Source organism: Grus americana, chromosome 3 (assembly GCF_028858705.1).
Source record: "Grus americana isolate bGruAme1 chromosome 3, bGruAme1.mat, whole genome shotgun sequence".
Taxonomy (NCBI): Eukaryota; Metazoa; Chordata; class Aves; order Gruiformes; family Gruidae; genus Grus; species Grus americana.
The window spans coordinates 799132-817299 of record NC_072854.1 but is presented as its reverse complement, the minus strand read 5'-3'; the positions used below and the strand labels follow the sequence as shown (position 1 = coordinate 817299).

General features: G+C 45.1%; 1 protein-coding gene across 4 annotated transcripts in view; it reads left to right on the top strand.

Moving 5' to 3' along the window:
* ASXL2 (ASXL transcriptional regulator 2) overlaps positions 1–18168 on the top strand; it is a 128151-nt gene that overhangs the window by 91595 nt on the left and 18388 nt on the right. For all 4 annotated transcript variants that reach the window (XR_008576273.1, XR_008576272.1, XR_008576274.1 and 1 more), the window contains 6 exons: positions 662–788; positions 7859–7999; positions 9437–9600; positions 12945–13041; positions 15943–16048; positions 17203–17920. Coding sequence is in view for 1 of the 4 variants with exons in the window: in XM_054819364.1 (XP_054675339.1) it covers positions 662–788; positions 7859–7999; positions 9437–9600; positions 12945–13041; positions 15943–16048; positions 17203–17920 (1353 nt within the window). In the remaining 3 variants the exon portion in view is untranslated. The remainder of the gene's footprint in view (positions 1–661; positions 789–7858; positions 8000–9436; positions 9601–12944; positions 13042–15942; positions 16049–17202; positions 17921–18168) is intronic.

Below are 18168 nucleotides of genomic sequence, written 5' to 3'. Positions count from 1 at the left end.
TTTTTTTAAAACAGACACTTTGGTTTGGGTAAATGCTGCAGTTTAACCAAATGCCTTCTTACTTCCTTGTCTTAGTCATTTGTGCCTGGTAGGCTCTATTATGCTTGCCTTAACAGTCTTTTCGGAAACAAAGGATTTTATTTTCTTCCCTTTAGTGTTTTAGTCTTTGTTACTCTCCTAATTAAAAAAGTCCTTCCCAATGAGTGGCGTCTCTCTTGAAGGTTTTTAGTAAGTTGCTACTTGCTTCTCCAGGAGATGGAAATGAATTACATGATAATACTTTTACTTTGAAGTTATTTATAGAATTACTTCTTGAACCATTCCGGATTTGGAATCCTTTTCCTTTGCATTCTTTAGAGATCCTTTTTTTTTTTTTTTCCCCCATGAAACACCACAAGTTAAGATGTTCTGCAACCATTAACTTTTTGCTTTAGGTGCAAAGGTAGGAAGTCTGTCTACTTGTAGTCATGTATTTAAATAGACAGTATCAGTGTCCCATGCAAACTGAATGTGTTTCAGAAGTCATTTTGAACTTTTGACGTAGTTAGAATCAGAATCTGAATATTGGTTGCTGTAAACAAGCGGTTTGTACGGTGTGCTAATAATTTCTAAGAATATTTTGGATTTCTCTTTGGTCATGTTCTTCTGTCCTCTTCCCCAGGCCTTGAAACAGCAGCAGCAAAAGCAACAGCAGCAGCAATGCAGAGCAGGCATGCCCGTGTCATCTAATCAGCAGGTCCTTCTGAAGGCCGTCAAGGCAGCCAGTGACTCCACACCGGCAAAATCTGGTACGTGCAGTGACACTCCTTTGTGTTCTGGTACTGTCATGTCTCTTTAACTTGCCTTTTCTTGTTCTTAGGGAGTGAGAGAAGAAAGTGCTCTTTCATGTGGCATTCTTTTTGTTTCCAAAATAGTCTAGCTTCTGTTTTCCTGGCTTTGATTTTATTAGGAATGCATTCAGTTAAGAATAGATCTTGAATAGATCTTACTGTGCCATTGTCTGGTTAAAAAGCTTCTTTCTGTGACAAATGTCTTTCCCTGCCTGTGCACTGTGGGCAGGTACTTCTCACGGCTAAGCAAATAAGGTGGTGTTTCTTTTAGTATTTATTTTTTTCCAAAGTGGCTTCTCATTCTGTAGTGTGGCTTTCATGTCTTGTTCCAAAGATGTATGTTCTGATCTGAAAGATCCCCAAGTGGTTTCCAGCATTTATGCTGCTGTAGAAATTACTGAGATCGCTGCACTTCTCCTGTTCATTCAGCAGTGCATTAGCTCCCTTAGCAGCAGCAGCATTTCCGTTATCATAAATTCTTGGTAGTTACTTCTAGCTAGTTTTCTCTAAATTCTTTCCAGTGTAACTGATTTCCATTATAAGCTCCTGGTTCTGCGAGCACAACTCAAGTTGTTTTCTTCTAGATGCAACAAACGCTTCTGTGTTTGTATAGACTGATTTGCATGTTGTGCAAGGAAATGACTTTGTAGACTAATGCTGTCATTATTTTATCAATCCGTGATTTGTCGAGTCATCTGTAAACATGACCAGTCGTGGCTCTCTACCATCTCCCAGATCACTGAGCACCAATTTGCTTTTGTTCATCCTTATGGCAGAAACTGGAGCAGCCTACAAAATGAAACACATTTGACCTGGTGACCTGTGTCACACAGTGCTGATAGCATGTGCGTTGACAAGTGTGTAAAAGCAGAGTAGGCTTGTAGTAGTGCTCAGGGACCTCCAGAGCACGAGTCTTTGTATTTCATGGACTCAGTGGGATTTTCTCAGTGGATCTGCCTACCCTGGGGGATGGGAAAGTTGGCTTTGTAAATACCTTGTGGCAAACAACACACTGTAAAAACAACATCTTGTTTGTTTGTTTGTTTTGAGCCAGGCTCCTTGTACCTTTGTTTGATTCATTCTAATTATCAAACAGGCAATGAACAACTATTGTTTATTCAGCAACATCTTGCCACTCATGACTTTTGTGGACTTCTCTTTCTCAGTTTGAAGAGTCCTACTGTATTTTCTCATTCCTCATATGGAAAGCTATATGCTTTTTGCAATAGAGAATGAAACCTGTACACAGTATTCAGGGTGCAGATGCATTCTGGATCTGTATAGCATCATTCTGGTATTCTGTATTTTTTTCATCTTTTCTTAACAATTCCTAGCATTCAATTTTTTTTTTTTTTGACCCCACCATAATCAGGCATTTTCCTAGAACTGTTGAGATTCCAAGACTCTTTCCTGAGTTGTCATTTTCTATTTTAGGGCCTATCAGTATGTATGTAAGGTTAGGGGAGTTCTTCTTTTTGCACATCACTTCATGTTTCTGTACAGTGAATCACAGCTGTTCTTTTATTGCTCAGCCATTCATTGTCATGAAGTCCTTCTGCAGCTGTAGTGGGGAGGGGGGGTGTTGGGACCTAGGAAATAAACAGGATTTCAGTACTCAGGGTTAGTATATGTGGTATGGAGCAGGGAGAGCAGCAGCACTGTGTACAAGAGGAAAAGAAGGCTGGCTTTTTGAGGCTGAGATTTCTTCCAAAAAGCAACTATCTCCTCCTCCGCTTCACAGTCCTTCTGATTCTGCTCCTGCTTCACCGTCTTCTGCAACACATACGCAGTCTCTGTCTAAGCTGTGCGTAATTCTGAAGGCCCTGCCCTTATACCCCATCTGTTACACTAATTACCATGGGTAAAATACTGAGCTATCTGTCAAACTCAGACACTTCTATGAGATGGAAATTCCCTTCCCCTCAGTAATTACCCTCTTTTTCCATCCTTCACCCTTGATTTACTTGACTGCTCCTCATTCATCTCAGAAGGACAATGATCATGAAAATGTATCTGTTGAGGAAGATGCAGCAAGCACGCTCACTCTGAGAGCCTTCTGTCAGGTGTTCTCTCACAGCTGGTGCAGCTGACACTGGCAGTCATGAAGCTTGCCAAAAAAAGGGAGAGAAAGCAATCAGAACACAACAAAATCACACCTCCTATCCCAAATCCTAAGCTATTTTCACTCTTCTTAAAAATGACTTTTGGGTAAAGCCTGATAACATGGGGAATACCGAACCGTTACCTTGCAGAAAGAAAGTGTGCCTTTATTCTTCTTATAGCATCTATTAACCCAATTCCAGTCCCAGAACTCCTTCCCCTTCCAAAGTGTCAGTCCTTAGCCAACAAGCCTGTGCTTAGAACAACTGCATGTGGAGAAAGAAGTTGCATCTCTGCTACTGAGTCAGTCATTGCCAAAGCACTGGGCACAAGAACTGGAACTCAGTCAATCCATTCTGCTAAATTCCCTGACATGTCTTTGGCTCAGGACAAGCTAGCAGCCAATCCTTGGCACGGCTGGGTGTTTAGCACAGGCCAAACATTGTTCCTTGCAGGCAGTCTGAACATGGCCAACCCCGCCTGGGGAAGACAGAAAGCTGAAGGATTTAAACACGGCCAGTTTGTGCTTTCGGGCCAGGGGATACCCAATGTCACTGTTCTGTTTACTGGTGTAGAAGTAGCCAGAGAGGATTATTCAAGAGCCATAAGGCAATATTAGCATGAAAAACATTTTCCTCTTGCATATTCTCAGTGTAATTATGTGAATGTCTAGCTGAAATTCATTGGTCAGGTTAAGAAATTTGATATAGCCATTGGAAACTAGGCCTAGGAGTTCCCTTGAGAGCTCATCTAGTCCACATCCTTTCCTCATGATGCATTCCTGCAGATGTTTTCTTCAGTCTGCTCTGAGAGATGCCATTGATGCAAAGACCAGAAACTCCCAGCAAGTCTTGTCCTTCCTGCTTTAAGTTTATCCTTAAAATGTTTTTCTTAGCCCCTAATCAGAATCTTTTCTTGCTTCCTTGGGTTTAAACCCAAGATTTCCTGTGCTATCCTCCATGGACACAGAGTGCAGGTTTGATTTCTTCTCCCTACCACCTTTTACATAATTGGAGATGTTTCCTCATGCTGATTTTCTGTAGTATAAAATTCTTTCTGTGTTTTAGTATGTTTGTTTATTCTCCCTTTCCAAATAGCTCTAAACAAATCCAAACCAAAACTAGACCAATCTGTCCTGGCTTGCTGGTTATATACTGCTGGAATGTTTCTCATAACATCTGTTCAGACATATGCAAGGTTGCGGCTATGCGCCGTATATCCAGTTGAAAGGAACAGGCGTATTTATCAGCTGTGCTTCATGCATCATTTAATAGCAGAGTAAGTATTTAATAGTCGACAAGGTTGCCTGTTGTTTCCAGGCAGCTTTGTAGCTCAGAGCCTTTCAAAAAGGGGAAAAAGGTTAATGTCATCTTCCTTCTTTGAAATTCAGTCCTTGGCTGTGCTTGTGCCCTTTACACCTAGGCTGGTGTGGTCTGAGAAGGAAGGCAAAATTAATCCAGTAGAAAATTACCTATCTCCCATGACGGTATCAAGAAAATGCAGTGCCAGGTGTATGAAATCTTTAGCATAAAATGATAGTTCAAAAGCCTTTTGCAATTTCTCTGCTAACTAGGATTAAACCTGAATGGTTCATTAGCACAACAGGCAGATATCGTTCCTGGAGGACCCCATCTCCTGAGCTCCCTGTCCCAGGAGGAATTGCACCTTCTCTTAGGGAAATAGGAACAGGGAGACCTAAGAGGGACCAAAACAGGTAGGCTATTGTCGTAAGATTGTTAGCTAACATAGAGTAATTATTAAAATAGACTAATGGAGTAAGTAATCTAAACTCATGTTACTTAGAGTACTTGAAGTATTGTTCAGTGTCTTTATTTTTTGTGATTCTAATGAGGCTTTTGCCTTTCCTGAGTATGGCCTGGATCCTTCTGCTGGAGGCCTGCTCCCTGGCCCTTCCCAGGCACTGCATGTCAGGCCTCTGGGGCAGGAGGTCACGACGTATCAGTCTCTCTCCTTATTTTGGTTTCACACTTCCTGAACTATTGCCACATCTACTTTAATCATGGGTGAAGTATTTTCTTCCAGCATCTCTATTTAATATTTGTTATTGGTTGTTTTTTTTCCTCTCACTTCCCCGTGTTTTGCTGCTACATTACAGTTGCAAGCTATCGTACATTCTGTATGTCAACTTATCCAGCCTTTCTGGTATGAGTCTGAAAAGGTGTTTGAATCATAGGACCACTCATGTTGGTAGGGCCCTCGGGAGGTCTCCAGTCCAAACCCCAGCTCAGAGCAGGGGCAGCTTGGCCTCCACCAGGTCGCTCAGGGCTCCGGCCAGTCAGGTCTTGGGAAACTCCAAGGATGGAGATGGCACAACCTCTCAGGGCTCCATTGCAGACTGATAATTTTTTTCCTTATATCCTGTCTGACTGTTGCCCGTTTTTCTTGTCCTCCTGCCCGGCTCCATCCTCCTGATGCCTGCTGGTAGGAACAGAGTGATGACTACCAGGTGTCCCTCAACCTTTTTTCTTCTCCAGCCTGAACCAGCCCCAGTCCCTCAGCCTCTCCTCACAGGGCAAGCACTACTGTCCCCTGAGCATCTTGGTGGCCCTCAGCTGAGCTCGCTCCTGGTTTTTATGTCTTCCTTGTATTAGAGGCATTGGGACAGGACACAGAATTGAGGTGTGGTCTAAGGAGTGCTGAGCAGAGGGGGATAATCGCTTCCCTCCATCTGTTGGCTGTGGTCCTGTGGTCCTACAGCCCAGGACGCTGTTGGCCTTTGTTGCCAGGGCACAAGTTCAGCTCGTGTCTGCCAGGACCCCCGTGTCCCCTCCAGCAGAGCTGCCCCAGCCTGTGTCACTGCCAGGGGCTCTGCCCGCCCGGGGCAGGACTTTGCCTTTGTCCTTGTAAGGTCCCTGCTGGCCCTTTCCTCCAGCCTGGCTCAGTCCTCGAGCAGAGTGACTGGTCCCCACAAACTTGGCGTTACCTGCAAACCTGAGCAAGTGCTCCACTGCCTCCCCCAAATAAAAATGCAAACCAGGACAGGTGCCCTGAGGCACTCACTTGTTGCCAGCCTCCAGGCTGAATACGGAGCATGACTCTCCAAGCCGGGCTTGTGTGGTGGGACACAATGTCAAATGCCTTGCTAAAATCAAGGTAAATGGCATCCAACTCTCTCCCCTTATCCACAAATCCAGTAATTTGATCACAGAAGGCAGTCAGGCTGGTCAGGCGTGATTTACCCAGGGTAAATCCATGCTGACTGCTTCCAGTCAGCTCCTCTGTTGTGACCAGAAATGTGCTCTGAGAGGGGTCACTCCATGATTTTCCCAGAGAGAAAAGTGAGGCTGACCAGTCTGTATTTTCTTAGGTTGTCATTTGGCCCTTTCTGAAGGCAGGTGCAACATTTGCCTTTCTTAGTTGTGGGGAATCTCCTGCATCTTCATCTCTTTTCAAAGATGGTAGAGGGAGCCCTCATAAGGACACTGGTGGGCTTCCCCAGGACCCGTGGATTCAACTCATGTTGTCCTACAGGCTTGTGTGGGTAGAGACAACCTGCTTGACTCATCTTCCTTGCCTGTCTTTCCTGAAGAGCTGGTATCTCTCCATGCCAGCATCCAGATGTGTGAGCTTCCTACCTTAATGATTGTGAGGGACGGACAGAAGTTAAGGATCAAACTCATGTCACGTGCGGTCTCAGGAAAGCTGCTGTCCTCAGCTTTTGCTATGGCCTCACTCCACTGACTTAGGGTAGGGACAGTGTATGTTTGTGCAGCCCCCAGTTAGACTGAGCGTTGATTGCTGTAAAAGCCTTTGAATGTTACTGCAATGTGAGTGGCATTTGTATGTTTTTCATCAGCATCTGTGGAGTCCTTTTCTCCCCTCCTGTCCACGTGCTAGTTTACAGAAATGGCTCGCAGCCGGGACGGCAGGGTATATTGACATGGAGAAGTAAATTAAACATACAGTGGAGAGAGAACAGTATCGCACCACACTAATTCCACAATTTCAGGGATATATTCAGTCAGAAATGGAACAGCGAGTGCAAGGAAGAGAAGGAAGGGGAAAGGAACCAGGCAGAGTAAGAGAGGCAGATGGGGAACAAAGCTGGCACAGACTGGGTGAAGGAATTGATTAGTGCAAGTCATTAATCAGAGCCAGCATTCGTTTAATTTGTGACTTAATCATGTGTATTGTGGAGTTTCTCTTGCAAGGTATGGGGCTTCAGTACCTTTCCATACTGTTATTGCACATAAACCTAAAGAGAGCAGAAGGAAGACCAGCTCATGTTCTTAATTCTTCTCACTTAAGAAGAGGAGAGAAAGGAAGGCAGGGAGAATCGAGGGAAGAAGCTCTTCCCACCGGCAGAAAAAATACTGCTATACGAAAGAGAATGTGGGTGGCAGTGATTTGTAAGGAGAAATCATAATGATGAAATCTGTCTAGTTTGGCTAAGTAGTGACTTTGGAGGAGGACATGAAAATATCTCTTGAGTATTTGAGGAGGAGGAATTACTGAGGGTGGTCTAAAAGAACAAAAGCCACAGTAGTAGGTTAAAATTTAGAAAGTACACATAAAGTATGAAGAGATTTTTCCTGACAGTGAACTCTAACAGAAACTAAAGCTGCCTCTGAAACAAGTTTTAACAAGGTCATTACTGGATTGGATATAGTCGGGAAATAAGATGGGACTAACTGGGAAATAAATAGACTCAAACCATGAATGAAATGGCTGTCCATGTCTTTATTTTGTGATAGTCTCATAGCTACAAAAGGGTCTTCTACTTTCAGCCTGTTGGGGAAGTCAGTGCTACAAGAATAAAGGAATAGAAGTGTCCTAGAAGTGCTTGTCCCAGAGCTGCTAGAACTGGGGTATACATGTTAAATAATGTTTATTTCGGTCCAACCAGATGTCTCATGTAATATTTCTTTGTACATCCCTGTGTTTAAATGTTTCAATTTCCTGTGCAGCTTGGGAAGGAAAGCAGTCAGATGGACAGTCAAGCAGCCCTCAGAACTCCACCTCCAGTTCCTCTCCCTCTGTGAAGCTTGATAACTCCTTGCCAGGGTTGGGGAAGAAACCATTCCAGAGATCTGACAGGCTCCATGCAAGTAAGATATTTATTTTTCTGCTTACAGAGATTTGGTTGCTCTGCTGACAGAACAAAAGCCTAAATAGCAAAATTGAGTAAAACGTGTAATTAATTCCATTGCTGAAGTGACTTCTGGACAATTCTGGAAGGTACTGCTGGTATGCTGTGTCAATTAGGGTAAATAATTCAAAGCTTCCATATGCAAATGAGCCTCTTCTCATTTCTTACCGTCAGGGATTTCTACCTGTGAATTTGCAGCTTGCTGTTTGAGAAGCAAAAAAGGACTTGCATTATTTAGCAGGCTTTTTAATGTACTTAAGACACTTTGATAACAATAAAAAGAAAACAGAAATTCCTTCCTAGATCTGTGTACTTCAGACCCCACTGTTATTTGGCTTCCTTCCCACTCCTTGAAGTTAGGTCTTTCTCAGCCCCCTGACCTTTTGTGGTTTCTTTTACATATACCACTGACGGAATTGACCTGGGTGAACTTAAGGATGTTCTGAGGTCTCTATCTGTGCTAATCACCCTAGATTTCCTTTATCACTGGTGAAAAGAGACACTTCTCAGGCATGTTTCATTTGTCCTCTGTAATTAGGAAATTCTGCAACTTAAGTAGATTATAAACCTGCAGAGCCATATTCTGAATGGCTTCTAATAGAGCAGACTTCCCTAATGAAACAAGCCTCCGTGGCATTTGTTAGGTACCTTAAAAATAATTGCTGTTACCCCTGAAGCCGGGGGAGCAGGGTCTGTCTTAATATTACCCATTTTGCTAATAATGCACTTTCAATCTAAGCTTCAAAACACATGGTATTTTGCCAGTAATAGACAGTGGATGAATCCAAAGGAACCGGAATACACAATACAAATGTTTCTTCGGTATTCTTCTCTGAATTTGCAGCACATACATGGAGCTGGCTGTAGCATATTGGCTAATGCTGGACTCGCTGGCTTTCAAATGCACAAAGAGAATAGTTACTCATTTTTACAGCTTTGTCTAGTGTTGCGGCTTCTATGCAAGCACAATGAGCTGATGATTTTTTATGAAATGCTTTTGCTGAGAACAAAGTAGGAAAGTCCAAGAAGAAATCCCGAGGAACAAACTGACCTTAACTAGAGGCCTAAAATAGAAAATTGATGTGGCTAAAAGCAGTCCTAGAAACCTTCCTGAAAATGACTCCGTGCCAGTCCCCAGGGAGCCAGGATTCCTACAAAAGTTAGGTGAACTGACACAGGCTACAGTATATTGGGTATGGAAATTTTCTGTGCTGGAAAGGACCTCCCACATTTTGTTTTTAACTGTATGTGCAAAGGTAAAACCTACATTTCAAGTCAAGGTGTGAAATGGATTACTAAGGTGGCATTTTGAAAATCTCAGGTGCAGTGAACTCCAAAGGAGCCTTTAATCCTTTCTTAGGTAAGACATTACTTACGTCTTTGTGGTTCATTGCAGGGCAGCTGAAGAGAACAAAATGTGCTGAAATTGATGTGGAAACTCCCGACTCCATCCTCGTGAACACAAACCTGCGGGCGCTGATCAACAAGCATACATTCTCTGTCCTGCCAACAGAATGCCAGCAGCGCCTGCTGCTGCTGCTGCCGGAGGTGGACAGGCAGGTATGTCGTGTCTTGGGAAAAAGAATTTCAGTTTGATAAGCCAGTGGCTTAATTCTGTTTAATCAACTCCACAGTCCCAGCTACAGTGAGAGCAGTGTTTCTGTTACGTTGGACTTGAAGAAGGCCAGGAGTGAGGGGAATGCAGCAGTTTCAGCATCTTCCTCTCTCCTGTCCTCTCCCAGACTCTTCAATACAGGATTACCCCTGCAGCCTTTTTAGAGAGGAGTCTTCCCACAGAGTACCGCAACAGACGCTGCCATTTAGCTCCAGCCTCTTTGCTTTCTCATGACCTTGTGTCACTGCTGCCAAATTCTGAATTTCGTACAGCAAAAACTGAAGGAGTTTTCTGTTGCTTATTCACGCTGTCCAGACTGCAGCGTAGCCTTGACCTGCTCCAAGGAGCTTGTCCCCTGACCTGAAACACATGCTACATTAAAGGCACCGAGCATACAGCGTGCGTCAGCTTGGGAGGCAGTTTATTTTTGTGGATTGTCTGTTTAAATCTCTTTGTATGTGAAGAGAGGAATTTGGAACAGCAGAAAAGTTCCAGTGAGGAGGAATGGGTTTGTTAGCTCTGGGAGTGGCACAGAAGAAACGGTGCAGGTTTTTACCGAGCTCTTCCCTAAACAGTTGGTGATAACTGGAACAATTAACGTGAGTGACAGGGGGTAAGAACTCTGCCTTCAGTATTGAAAGAAGAGCTAGGAGAATCTTTTGATAAGACAGTTACTTCAACTAAGCTGGATCTGAGGAATTCATCCATAGGGTACATAAAAGAGCCACCTGAAGCAATCTCAGCATTACAGCAGTGTTCTTCAGCAGCTTGTCGCAGCAGGGATGATACTGAGAGACAAGAAAAGAACAAATGTTACGCTTGCATGTAAAAAGAGGAAAAACCAATGAGTTCAGGAAGTGAAGTTCAATCTGTTTATGCTCAGCAGCAGAAAAGTTGTAGCTAGAACAAGGATGCTTCCTTCCTTTCACCTTATTCACGTGTCATGTTTGTCTTCAGCACTCCTACCCCAGCTGGCTGGGGGGTTCAGAGCAAAGTGGGGTTCTGCGTCATGCTTCCACTTCGGCTGCAGGGCTCTTAATTTGAACGCCTTCACATGTGTGCCCAGAGCCATTTCAAATGTTCTTTAGACACCAAAGCTGGCTTCAAGGTGCCACTCCAGATGGAAATCTTCAGCGTGTCCTGTCTCAGACCTGCAAGTCCCTTGAAGATGCTGTTCTGCGTGGTGTTCAGATCAGTACTAGATGCCTGTGTTGACACACCGCAGCCACCTCCCAGGAGTCTCAGCTGGTTACTCTGGGCTCCTTTTGCAGAAACTGGAAGTCTGGTTGGTACAGTCCAGAGCCTGTGACCCAGTGCTGGTCTGTGCTTCAGGGCGAGGTGATCTGAGTCCCCACCTGCGTATCCTCACTTGATTCAATCACTATAATCTGTGAGGGGACATCAGTTTAGACGTAGACACTTCGAGCACAGCCAGCCACGTCTAGTGAAGTTATATCCATCCTCGTGCTGTGCTGCTCTTCTGGTTCTCACAGGGTGTTAATAATGCCTGTGGGTCTGGTCTGCTTTACAGAGGATGCTTTGCTGAACAGATAGTGTTCATTTGGAGTTAGGAGGAGTTCTACCATTTTATGGTGTCTTGTAAATTCTAATCTTCAATCAGCATTCATCGGAGACTTGTTAGTCCAAGGCTGATTCAATAAATATTTGAAGGAATTGTTTTATAAGTCCTGTGGCCTTTGTAATAATTAGGTATGTGTCAAAATATGATGTGATGGAGTTTGCAGCTGGAGTTTACTGGCAAGAACCTCACAGCAGATGGTAAGACATTTCTGTCCTGACTTTTAAGTTTAATTGTCCTTAAATTAAATTAGAATTTGACTGAGAACAAATTTTGACTAACTAAATGATACTGCTTGGCTCCGGAGAGGACAAATTTTACATTTCTCTGTAGTAAATCTCCTAGAGCAGCCTACCAGATCAAGTGGCGATGCATACTTTATGTCAGGCTTCGCTGTAGGAAACAGGAGAAGCAGTGAAGGTGTTGGGACAGTGGTGGAAGGTCACACGTGTTGTGTTTTGCTTGGCAGTGACTGAGTCTGCGCCCTTACAGCCGGTGCTTCTGTAGAGGAGGAAACAGGCACTTTCTGGGGCACGACCCACCAGCCCTGCGGTAGTGTCTGTCCTCTAACACAAGGAACTGGCAACACTGTATGTGTCATAGAGGACAGTCTTGCGAATTTTGTTCCGCGTGGTTGACCAGTAGAAATTTGGACTAGAAAATCAATCTCTGCTTTTGTAAATCCCTGTAATGACTGCTCCTAACTTAAAACTTTAAAATCTCTTAACTAAATCTTACCTAAAAAACCTTCTATTAGGTCACTTCCATCACTTTAATTACCTGCATCACAAATGCTGCCTCAGGAAAAGCAAATCCTGCACCGTTAAACATTTGCTGCAGACGTCTCCCAGTGCAATCGGATGTATCCTGCCTTTGGACAGTTGGACTATCTTGTTTATTCTGATGTATTATTTATGCCAGAAATGGAAGCACATCAGTTTTGCCCACTGCAAGTTTTTGTGGCTCACTGAATGATATGTAATTTTTTTGTGTTTCTGGTAGAGAAATTCCACGTTTACTTCTGTGGGATAAAGAGCAAAAGCAAACCTCGTATATGTTGTATTACCCTGGTTGTAATTTCCCACCGTGCTATGTTCCAGTCTTGGCCTCATGCTTTCTCATTTACACCCTACTCCACAGCTTGACTGCCCTATTTAGTTAACTGTATTTTGAAGATGGAATGGGTTTTGAGCTTCATTTGTCCCGAATCATGCACGGTTATGATTATATACATTTCAAAGTTACTTTTACCTGATACCTTTAATGTATTTACTTTTCCTTCATGCACTTTTTCCTGTTCACCAGAAGATAGCAGAGCAATTGCTTTGGATGGTAGTTCAGGTGGTATCTTGCATTCATTTTGCAGGGCAAAAGGCATCTGACAGAGCTTTTTAGAGGCCGTTCTGTTTCCTCATGCTTCTCCTTGCCACCTGCACCGTCTGCTGCCCATGTATCTTTGTGCTGCAGCAGGACTACAGAGATTGGGCTGGAGCAAGGACGAGGAAAACTTACCCAGCCTCCTGGATCCCAGGCTTGGCGAAGCACAGCCTTAAGGCAGCTGTTTATTTTCTTCTGAGCAAGTTAAAGGCAGATTCCAGGGAGATTTGTGGCAATGTTGGGACTCTTGCTCGGTTTTCGGATCCCACATGACAACACGTGACATTTGCCTTTCCAGCTAGTCAATACTGTTTGCTTTGTCATGTGTTCCAGGTTGGGGCGGATGGTTTGATGAAGCTGAGTGGCTCCGCGCTCAACAATGAGTTCTTCACTTCTGCTGCCCAAGGCTGGAAGGAGAGGTTGTCAGAAGGTAAAACTCCCCCAGACAACGGAGCAAAACGCTAGCAGGCTTTCAGCTAGTGAATGTGTTGGGGAATGTATAAAAGGTATTTTATGGAGGAGGTGAAGCACTGGAGTGAGTTACTGGGTGAAGAGCTGTAGTCGATACAGCTCGTGAGAGCAAATGCGAGCCTAGAATGATGTAATCTCAAGGTCACCGAGGGGGCTGCAGTAAGGAGTTCTCTTTTGAACTTGATGTGTGGAAAAATGAACAAGTGTCTGGAAGAGATGAGAAAAGAAGGAAAAATGTGTTTACAGTCTTGTTGAAATGACAGTAGAGCTCTGTTATTCTCAAGTTGTGGTAGCTAAATACAGCCCACTGCTAAGCTCGGTAGAGAAGGTAAATTCTATTCCCAGAGTAACGCACCTTGTCATCAACGAAGTCATCTAGCCGCACTTGGTATGGTCAGTCCTTGGAGCCATAATTTTTTATGTGACATAAAGTCAGCCATTCACTAATCTATAGGACTCCTGCACCTTCAACAAGAATTTGCATCTTTACCTTAGAGGTGCTTAATTCCATGATTTGATCAAATGACATCATCAGAAGTGCGCTCACTCGTTGTGGGCAGGGAGCGTTTCCTCTACAGAACTGAACCATGCAGCCTGTCACCAGAGTCCTAAACACTACAGCACCAGTCGTGGCTCACGTTAAGAAGAGAATATCACTTACTCATGCCCAAATGACTGACTCTCTTAAGAGACTTTTCCATAGCAAATGCATCCAGTTCTGTATGAATAACCCCTTATATGTTGTAGAGTCTGGGTGTATCTACAGGAAGGCACAGAACTGTCTCATCTGTTTAATTGTTAAAACCACCCCCAATTTTAGCCACCATCATTTAGTGTTTTCCCTTTACTGCTTCTTCTAAAGACCTTTTGTCAATCCATGTCTGCTCATCTAGAGGGTGCAGCTACATTTACACAAAGACTTTCTCATCAGAGTAGAAGTGCTGTAGAACCTGCCACGGTGGTAAAGCTCACAACAGCGAGGGTGAGGTCTGGAGGTCTCCGCTGACGTCCTCGCTGAGCGCTGTGCCGCTGCTCAAGTATCCAAGCGCAACGGCACTGTGGGCAGAGCAGTCCTGTAGGCCTTTGTCAGCTGCTGCTCAAGGTTCTGAGGATCCACAGCAATGCTGTTTGGGGTCACCCTCAGTAGTATTTGATGTATGCCGTCTGTGGGAAAATCATGTTCCCACTCTCCCTGCTGGAGCACACCTCTGGGCATGTGCAGGAGAAGCTGATTGGAAAGTCAGCATGGTTTCACCAAGGGTAAATCATGTCTGAACACCCGACTGCATTAAAAAGCACTGGAATTATGAACAAGAGGAGAGCAGTGGGCGTCGTTTACCTCAGCCTAAGCAAAGCTTGTGGCAGGTGTCTCCCACAGTAGTCTCACACCCAAGCTGGACACTGGGGTCTAGGTGGGTGGACAGCCAGCGGGGTGAACAGTTGGTAGGATGGTCAAGCTTGGAGTCAGGGTTCACGCCTGGAGCTGGTAACAAGTGGGTGGCTGCAGGGGTCTGTCTGGGCACCGCTCCTGTTTGCCTTCATTGTCAGTGACCCTGGGGGAGATTGTGGAGAACACCAGGCTGGGGGAACCAGGCGGTGCGCTCAAGGGCAGGGCTGCCATCCAGCGGGACAGAGACAGGCCGGATCCTGCCCTGGGGAGGAAGAGGCCCTGCGGTGACTCAGGCTGGGCAGGGGGACCTGAGAGCAGCCCCCCGGTACCTGCAGGGAGGCATCAGGAAGGGGGAGCCAGGCTTGTCGCAGCAGTGCCTGGCAGGAGGTGACTCTCCTGATGTAATGCTGACAAGTAACAGTGCACTATCAAGGGACACGCTCTTAGTGTCCTTTGGACCTATTTTGATAACTGCATTGAGAACAAACTCACGAGAATTTCTTACCATCCCCTTATTTGGTGGGAGGAAATTGTTGAGAAGCAAACTGTGCAGTGATGGAAGTATCCAATTCCTGTTAATCTCTTTAAGGAATCCCCTGTTTTGGGGAACTGCAGTCTTGGAAAAGATCTGATTCTACTAACTGTTTGATCCAGTGCTAAAGACCACAAAGAATATGGTGTGTGAACTAGGGAAACCTTGAGAGTGAATGAAGTCTTGAGGCTCGAGGTCAGATGTCTATCATCAAAGCACTGCAGCTGTGTCAGAAACCCAAGCTTTCTCCTTGTGTAATGACAAACTCTTAAAATATTAACATACAGCCCTACAAACCATAATGGTTCAAAGCTGTGTTGGGAGGGTTCAGACCTCACATCAGGAAACGTTTCTTCCAAACCGCAGCACGTGTCTGTGTGAAACGTGTGCTTCAGATGTGCGAGAGAGGTCAGTTGTTCCCACCTGCCTGTGACAGAATAGCATGCACTGCCAGAAATAATTTCTGTCACTTGTGCCAGGCAAGAAGTCTTTGATGCTCTTGCACGCAAACTCCACCACAGCCATGCACGACTGTCTTTGCAAGGTGCCATATTGCTTTGCCATCTCCATAGGCAATATCCTCTGCTCCCTCAAAAAATGGCAGTTACGCAGTGCGTGCGTGCACACAACATCCATTTGTGCGTGGATTTATATTCGTTTAATAAGCGCAATTTCACACAAAGTATCTATTGGCAGCCAGAATGGACACTGACATGGGAAGGAGTTGTGACCATCGGGCTGTTGCCCATCACCGCAGAGGAACACTCTGCAGCTCAGGAGGAATGCTGGAGGACCACAGGCAGAGCTACAGTGTCACAGGCTGCGAAGGGGCCTTGTGTGAGGTGGCACTCTCACCTGCAAGCATGCAGGCTCCGGTGCTTATCCCGATGCATTTTATCTGTTGCGTTTCTGAAGCTATCCTTTGTTGCGTTTTGCAGGTGAGTTTACACCAGAAATGCAGCTAAGAATACGGCAAGAAATAGAAAAGGAAAAGAAGGTTGAGCTGTGGAAGGAACATTTTTTTGAGAGCTACTACGGTCAGAGGTAAGACCTTCAACTCTCTTTTTTATCCCGCGTTGCCTGTCCAGATGTACCTGTTGCCACATTTGTAGCGTGCTGCCCATCAATAAACGTTACTTTTCATGAGTCCTGAAACCTGGAAAAGGTCTCTGGCTTCATCTAGATGCCACAGAGCTGAGAGAATGATCTAGGTCGGAGCACTGTGCTTGCTGTCATGATTTCTGATGCTTTAAGCGGTGTAGTACTGTTTTCCTTAGGCAAGGCTGTCCTTTAGACTTTACAGTTTAACTTTCCCACTCCTTGCTGTGACACCAAGACACTCCCCTCTCACGGTTCTGCTGGTGCCAGGATCCGGAGATCGCGGGGGTGTGGTGGTGGAGCAGGCTCTACCTTGCACTAAGTCACCTGCTCCGTAAAACCTCCGTAATAGCAGTTCTCTCTAGCTCCTACAGACCTGTCTGGTAGAAGTCAATCCATAGATTCAGCAGGTTTCATCAGACTTTATGGGTTCATGTTTGGGCAAAAAACCCAAATTTGATATTTCGTTAAGAGGGATGGATTAAGTTAATCCTAAATCAGACATCACTCTGGGAATTAGATTCCTGCTTGTTCATGTCTTTCAAAACTGAAGATGGATGAGTAATGCAGAAAAATACTCCAAGCTTTTTGGTGATGGAGAAGGGCAGCAGCATGGGTTCGAAGCTAAGGGTACGTCGGTGGTTCTGGCACCAGCCATTTCCTCTGGAGAGAACGGTGGGACGCTTTTCAGTGTCCCGTTCCGCAAATGTCACCATATGAGCTTGAGTCAGATGCAAGCTGTGTGGGGTTGTTCACACGCTGCAGAGGTATGTCTGCAGTGGCTAGTGAAGGGAATGGTTACTGCTGGCCAAATTAATTGGATTTGCAGCCTGGAAAATTGGTATCTGGATAGACAACTAGATCTAACCTGTGTTCCGTGTATTTCATTTAGTTGGTTTTAAACTTTGCTATTCAGTTCTGTTTCACGTCAAGTACTAACACTACGGAAGGTTTTCAAAGATCGTGGCATGGAATTAGGTGTGTGAGACACATTTATTTAGGCTGTGGCACATAGAGAATCCTCTCTCAATTTTCGTAGGGATAGTATAGTATGCTTTTTGTGAGACTGCTTTACATAAATATTCTGGTTTTGTTGACAGTTCTGGACTAAGTCCTGAAGAGTCCAAGAGACTGACAGCAAACACCAGCCCTGCTGAGCCAGAGACTGAAAATCCAGCAGCTGAACAGCCAAAATGCATGCCAGCCTCTCTGGCACCACTCAAAGAGGAGGTTACTTCTCCATCAGAGTCTAAAGCACAAGCAGTCCTGGAAGCACCAGCGATGGAGAAGGGAGGAGAGGAAAGAGGACAGGACGAGCAGCCCAAACCAGCCAAACCTGCAGAGGCCTCAGCTCCCCTGGATGGGTGCGCAGTGAAACCTAGTGACCACCCTGTCCCTGTAAAAGAGAGAGTCCAAGGAGAATCCATTCAAGAGAAACCACAAACTGCCGCGAGTCAAAAGGCAGAAGAAGAGCGAAAGCACACTGCATCAAAGGAAGTGCGAGTGGGAGAGACTGTCAGTACCTCAGTTTTGGCCCCGAGTAAACCAAAGAGCCCCGAAGCAGGTGAGGTAGAAGCGAAGGTGAAAAGTCCAGTGATTACTCCAGAAACTCCAGAAAAGAAGTCCCCTGTGAACGAAGAAATGGAAGTCAGCGTTGAAGCTCACAAGAGGAAGTCAGAGAGTCATGAAGAAGCTGTAACCACTCCTGAAAAAAAGCCACGCATCATGGAGAACTGTCAGCACCACCAGGCGTTTCAGACCCAGCCACAGTCCTTTCCTGCCACGGGGACCCCGGTGCCTCGGGTGCCCCCCCTCAAGGTAAACAGCAGGGACGACAGATCTGCAGGGTGCCCTTCCACGGGTCGGTTCAGCGGGCAGCTCTCCCAGAAACGCTTTGCCAGTTCAGTTCTAGTTATCTCTGGAAATTATGTTACCTGCTTATTATGGTGATGGAAATATTTGATCCAAAAATGTAGAAGCTCAGCCGTTTGCTAAAGGGAATCTGCTGGCTGGCTTATCAAGCTAACTTCAGTCAAGTATCTCTCATACACACGCATCTGTTCAAT